The 6984-nt window shown below is 39.4% G+C and overlaps 1 protein-coding gene across 1 annotated transcript in view; it reads left to right on the top strand.

The window, feature by feature from the left end:
• Positions 1 to 2852: 2852 nt before the first annotated feature.
• Positions 2853 to 6984, top strand: part of zgc:92429 (uncharacterized protein LOC445063 homolog) — a 6366-nt gene continuing 2234 nt past the window's right edge. Inside the window, exons 1-6 of the mRNA XM_035675804.1 lie at positions 2853 to 3120; positions 3889 to 3938; positions 4040 to 4096; positions 4799 to 4953; positions 5152 to 5255; positions 6221 to 6273. Coding sequence (XP_035531697.1) covers positions 3057 to 3120; positions 3889 to 3938; positions 4040 to 4096; positions 4799 to 4953; positions 5152 to 5255; positions 6221 to 6273 — 483 coding nt within the window. The 5' untranslated portion in view covers positions 2853 to 3056. The remainder of the gene's footprint in view (positions 3121 to 3888; positions 3939 to 4039; positions 4097 to 4798; positions 4954 to 5151; positions 5256 to 6220; positions 6274 to 6984) is intronic.

Raw genomic sequence — 6984 nt, forward strand, 5'->3', positions numbered from 1 at the left:
TTTATAAATTGTGTTTTTGTAGTTTTGTACCGAAACATCTTTCATCCTGGGCGCAGGGAGACAAATTGCAGCGACTGCAGGTGGTTCGACAATAAATTATTCACTAAAGACAAAACACTGCTGTTTGTCAGGCACTGTGCATTTTGAGTGATATATTTTCTTCCCAAGCCCCATTCAGTCAAAAAACCCTGAAATACGACCAAATACATCACCTCTGGCGTCCGTGAGAGCCTCTTGATGTGATTGTGGAACAAATGTACACAAACAGTTTCATTATTCAGAGCTCAGTGGGAAGTCAGGAGGTGGGAACCTGCTTTTTAATCCCTCACCGTGGGAGAGACGTATTGTTCCAGCAACAGACAAAAATCAAACCAGGCTGTCTTTCAGATCAACAAGCAGGGATATACCGGTACGTATACTACACATGTGTATATAAAAACAACAGTATATGTATTGGAAATAAGTTGTAATTGTACGTTTTAGTTTGGTGAAGTTTTCCCACTGTTATGGGGAAATTTATAGGTGGTACTGTATAATTAACAGCTTTTGTTCCAGGTAAAACTGCGTCATACAATTATATTTTAGTGAACCTTTAAAGGATCAATTGGCAGAAATTGAAAATAATATTCATAGGTATGTTTTCATTAGTGTTTAATCACCTTAAAATGAGAATGGTTTTATTACCTTAGAATGAGCCGTTTTTTACCACAGAGGAAGCAGGTCCTCTTCTACGGAGTCTAGATAGGGCCTTTCACAGCCACCGTAGTTTCTCCTTCACATTTGGAAGGCTCAGCTGTATTCAACTGATTGCAATCTGCTACTTCACTGCTAGATGCCACCAGATGTCGGAAGTGATGAAATACAAATATTTTCTTACTGTAGTTTTCGTACTTTCTACTCCTCGCGTTTTCAAAAACAGGCTCATTACTTCCGTTTTAATGCCTTATCTTTTTCCAAGATCCAAGTTTCAGTTTGTACAGAAACAGCTGGTAGAAACGTCCTTCAGAGAAACCAAAAGACTACTCTTACACCATGCGTACTATTCGTATCTGTACTTCTACTTGAGTTAAGACTTCACTGAATCCTGCCCACTGGTCCTTTAACTTTTTGGAAAGACTTTTAGCATGGCCTTTTCCTGTTTATCCTAACACTAGCTCTCTGCTCCAAGCCGAGTCTGTGAAGAAATTGTTTTCCCAGTTTGCTTTGGAAGAACTTCACTAGTCTGCACAGAGCCCTGATCTCCAGCCAGGAATTATCAGCCAGCATCAGTGTTTCACCTCACTGATGCTCTTGGTGGCTGAATGGGAGCGAATCCCTGCAGCCAGGTTGCAGAATCTGGTGGAAAGCCAGAAAGCCGGGAGAGTAGAGGCCGTTATATCAGCAGATTAATGCAGATGGTTTGAGAATGAGATGTCAACAATCACACATGGGGGTGACATTCAGGTGTCCGCATGCTTTTGGGTTATATAGTGTAATTTACCGAGACAAAGAAAACATTCTATATTTAGAAAGTCTAAATGCTTTGTTCAGTTTTGATGCAAAAGATGATATGTTTTATGTTGTGTATAAACTGTAATTTCACATTGTGTTTAATTAGTTTTTATGCACATCAGTCTTCACCAATATGCTGCTACAGTCCAAATAAAGTCATAAAATTAAACTGTTCACCAGCGTATTTTATATTTACCCCTAGGGTTTGAATTGGCAAGAATCTCATGATTCGTACGTGGTACTACAATTCAATATATTGTTTTACTGTAAGCAAGGTGATGCATTGCTATGTTTTTAATTATCTAATTTTAGGGAAACTGTCATAGCATAAAGAACACACCACTATGTGTACATGAGTAAAAAAAGGTTTTTTTTATCCAATCGGAACAGTTGGATCTGCATTTGTATTTATAAAAAGGCCCAACCTTCAACAGCATAGCCCTCAGTTAATGTTTATATAAGAATCTTTGTAATACAGTGTTTTTGAGAATGGAAGACAAAACCTTTAAGTGCATTTTAAAAGACACTGTGAATTTGGAAAAACGTAGCAGAAATCCAGTTCCTCCAGGAAGTAGCGATGGCAACAATTCACTAAAACTCAACCAATCTCCCCGTGAAATCCTGTGCAACCTTGCAATATTGTTCAATCACACTGAGCCAAAAAGTCACCAAACTCACTTCCTTGTTTCTAGTTGTGAAGCTGCAGACCATTACCCCGTCCTTACAGTGCCACGGTGTTCTCCCTGGAACAAGTTTCTTCTGGTTTTTAATGAATTCTACAAATTACGCAATTTCATTGCAAAGAGATGTCTACAAACATCGCAAATCTTTAGACAGCCAGGCATTTCAGGTCGCAACGATCCCATAAAAGCCTGAAAGATCCTGGATAGAATGGAAACAAGTGGAAAGCAGACACAGATCTTAATTTCTCTTCACTGAGTGGAGGCTGTTGTTAGATGTTCAGGAATCACGTGGGTGTAATATTTGCATGTCAGTACTTACAAAATAATTTAGTTCTCCTTAGTGGGCCACAATCAGGCTTTTCCCTTAAAAAACAAAAACAAAAAATGAGACTGCAAATGCTGGACTTGGCTAAATATTCAACAGGTTTATACCAACAACACAGGCTGCGTCTCCTGGGAAAATAAAGCCATGATTTGGATCCAGTGGCTGCAGTGGATCCGGTAAGAGAAAGTGACAGAAATTCAGGAGTTGTCAGTCCCATTGTGATGGCTGCCAGGCCACAGCAGGCCTGTTTGTGACAGCCGACGCTCAGCAGGAGGAATATCAACCCCCACCTTCAGATAAGTTTTGACAGCTGTAAATTGAGAGAGGGAAGAGAGGGAGGAAGGGAGGTGAGCTGCTATTTTTATCTTTCATTCAGCCAGGCCCAGACCAACTAGCCCCTCTCTGGACTTCTCCTTTCTAGCTGACCGCAGAAGCTTCTGGAGGTCTGACCGCAGCATTAAGACCAGGAGAGACAGCCAGGGCTGGGGGGAAAGATATCTGAACGAGAGACAAAGGAACCCAGTGAAGGAGAGATCACACAAACCCAACAGGCCAACATGGCGCTGCTGTGCTACAACAAAGGCTGTGGGGTGAAGTATGACGCTGACAAGAACAAGGACGGTAAGATCCTGTCTGTGTCTGTGATTTTAATCCAAACACCCCAGTCTGGGTCTGTTGGTTTGTTTAATATTTTGTTCATCAAGAACGTGAAGCCTCGGTGGAAGTCAGTCTGTGTGAAATGAAGAATGTGAGCCTGTTCTTACGGTGTTATTAGGGGCTGGTGGTGTGTAGATCTGCTTTGATTTTCTTGGATGAGGTTCAGTTTACTACTTTTTTGTAATGTAATCTGAGGTAAAAGAGCAAATTCAAAACCTGTAACAGTTCAAAAATACATCACCTGCAAGCTTTAGGACTATGTTTCCTTAAATCCTGAAAAAGTTTGGGTTTATGTCTGCTTTTATTTTGAAAGTATGCTCCTGTGTTAGATTTATTGCTGTTTCTTGGTCTTAATATACAAATAACGGTAAAGTTTGGGTTCAAATTTGACAAATTCATGACTAAAAGACAAGACAGTGCAAGTCAAGTGTTCAAACCTTTAGGTTCAAACCTTTACCGAACACAACAGGTGGATAAGAAACCAGATTTTTTTTGGTCCTGATTTCCTGGCAAACGCTGGACAAGTTGGCTTGTGTCTGAGCTAGCCTAGCATGTATCGTAGGACACGTGTCTCTGGAAGCATGAGACAGCTATCTCTCTAGCAACCCACTTCCTTTTATGGGACACCTCTCAACTCTAGTGACCCCCATGGACAGCTGGTGCACCCTGCTGACTGTGTGTGTGTGTGTCTATATACAGACTGACAATGTGTCTTTCTTTTTCGCGGTAAAGATTCCTGTGTCTTCCATCCAGGAGTCCCCATCTTCCACGATGCTCTCAAGGTTAAAAACTGATAAATAAGTACACAAATAAACAATAAAACATTTTTTATTTAGCTGGACGAAACTCATGTGTGTGTGTGTGTTTGTGTGTCTTTCTCCAGGGTTGGTCCTGTTGTAGGAAAAGGACGACAGACTTCTCAGAGTTTCTCTCCATCAAGGTAACAGCTGCTCAGGGTCGAACGATCTGCAGAAAACTGGAGATCCTGTAAATCTTTGTGGTTGGTTGGAGCAGAGCTTCTATTAGTGTATAAATGACATATAATTATTAATAATATTCAGGGTATTAAGTAGCAGTAAAGCTTTGTGATGCCTCTATATGACCTATGTAAACAAACATGACCATGAGCGAGCAGTTTTTGCCTATTATCAGATAAACTGAATGAGTAAATGTAATGGAGTAAAAAGCACAATATTTGCCTCTGAACTGTAGTGGAGTAGAAGTATAAAGTACGTTTACTTAGAATACTTTAAGTAGATGTTCCTGATTATACTTACTTAAAGCCTCTACAAGGAACTAATTGTGTGTGTGGCCCCCTATGGGCTTTTAATTTAATTGAATTCAATGGGAAACGACCTGGTGGCTGGCATTAAGAATAACGATAGAGAAATAGCCAATCTTCTCACTGATGGTCTTCTGTAGACCTTACAGAGGCATCAGTGTTAAGAGATTGTTCCATAACCAGTTAAAGACTGCTTGTATTAGGTTTTCAGTGCAGGACTTTAACCTGTGACACTTTGTGGCGTTAGTACTAAACACACAGATACTAAAATGAGAAGAGCGTTACTATCTGAAGTTTCAGATCCTGTGCATTATCTTCCTTTAAAACCAGACTGATGTGACCCCTCTGCTTTGAACTCAGGGCTGCACCCGCGGGCGCCACAGCAACGAGAAGCCCCAGGAGCCTTTGCGGCCGGAGGTGTCATCAGATAAGGGCGAGATTAAACACACCAACGGCCCAGAGATAATCTACCAGGGGCCCAAATCTGCTGAGAAACTGCAGAAAGAGCGACCCAGGTGTGTGTTTGTACGATAACTGGTGTTATTCTGCAGTAGCTCACAGAGGCCAGGACTCATTTAAACCATGGATCAGCCTGCTCGCTGGTGCTGATGATGCCTCTGTGTGTTAATATTTTGTGGTAACATCAATGTGTGTGTGTGTGTGTGTGTGGTGTGTGTTGTGTGTGTGTGTGTTGTGTGTGTGTGTGTGTGCAGCTCAGACGAGCCCAAGACCAAGATGCCCCACAAAGTGTCGGCGTCGCTGGCTCAGGCGCTGGAGAAACTGGACCTCAGCAAGAAAGTGGAGAACGAGAACAGAGGTCAGTGTTTGATAGAGTGAAAGGACGTATTGTTTCATTTTAAAATCAACTAAAACATAGTTATCTAAAGAAATAAGTGAGAAAATCTTACAAAATTTTATTATAAAATTCATATTTATACTTAAAAACAGAAGGCAGGTTGCAGCACTTGAATCAAGAAAACAAACGTTATAATAAAATACTTGAAACAGGTTGAAATATTTATTCTTTTTGAAATTGTTAAACTTTAAAGACACTGTAATTAGAGTTCATTCACAAAAAATACTTAATGAGCACCTTTTCTGCATTTGTAGAACATTTCTGACTAAATGTGTGTTTCTTTAAGTGTGTTATGTTTTTTAGTTTCCAACACAAATCAGCTCGTCTCAAGAGATTTCTGAAGTCTGTCTGAGAGTCTGTATTTAAGAATAGAAATCAATAAATGTTGAACTTTATGTTAGAGAATACTTGAGCCTAGTTTATTTGTATTGGGAACAAGTTGAAATGTTCATACTGCAGTTAACGTTTTAAGAAATTGAATCTTATTAGACTCAAATAAACAAAGTAGGATTTTTGCAGATGTCTGTAGACATTACTCCGTGTATAATTACATGTTTTTATGTGCATTTCTGCTTATATTTCTGTTTTTTAATCCACTTCTGCTTAGGAGTAAACGTGTGTTTGTGTAAGTTTGATGTATAATCAAACAACAGCTTGTATTTTTGTACATTTCTGTGTTAGAATTGTGTCCATAAGCCTTATTTTCTTAAAACAAATGTAAAAAAAGACTATTTCCACCTGTTTTCAATGTAAATGACATAAATTTGCACTGGAAAGATGCTGAGATATTCTTACTATAACCTGCTGGTTGAGTTTCTCACTTGTTTTTTTAAGAAAATAGCTGACTTCATAAGAAAGACATATTCGACATAGTTGCGATTTGCTTATCCCACCTCTCTGTTTGTCTCTTCTTCCTCCTCCGACAGAGAGTCAGACAGTCATGCCAGGGACTCGATGCAAGAACGCAGGATGCAAAACAGTGGGTGTCCTCTTTATTATCTGAGTGTTTGTTTGTAGGCAACTTCTGTGGCCCAAAATAGTCGACTATCTGACATCAGCAAAAGCTGACAAATTCATCATCTACACCGATGGCAGCTGCACACACACACACACAGGAAACACAGCACACACACAGCACACACACAACACAAACACACACACACACACACACCGACACACACACACAGAGAGAGCTCTGTAATGTAGCTGTGCTTCAGTTTGAGTTCAGTTTATATTTCCTGTATTTGTAATGCTTATTGACAGCTCCATCTAGTGGACAAGACAGGTAATAACAGATGTTTACTTTTTAAACCTGTTCTGGCTCCATTACCTCCTATTTTAGTATGTCCCAAAATTCAGTGGTAAATAACTACATTTACTCAATTATTGTACTTAAATACACATTTAAGATACTCTACTACATTTCAGAATGAAATACAGTCATATTTAACTCCACTAAATGTATTTGGCAGCTGTTGTTATTTGTTACTTTGCAGATTAAACATTTTAAATACATGCAGTGTATGATCATCTTGTAAAATATGATGCGTGGTTATAGTTTAAACAACCCAACAACAGTATGTAATGTAGTTAAAATTAGCAAATTGATTGATTATATTATTTGGCCACAGCCCTAAGTAACAGAAAATGTATCTTCTAGAGAGTTAAAGTGTTGCACATACAATTAACA

Source organism: Morone saxatilis, unplaced genomic scaffold, assembly GCF_004916995.1.
Source record: "Morone saxatilis isolate NCDOM2014 unplaced genomic scaffold, NCSU_SB_2.0 Contig4, whole genome shotgun sequence".
NCBI classification, from domain to species: domain Eukaryota; kingdom Metazoa; phylum Chordata; class Actinopteri; family Moronidae; genus Morone; species Morone saxatilis.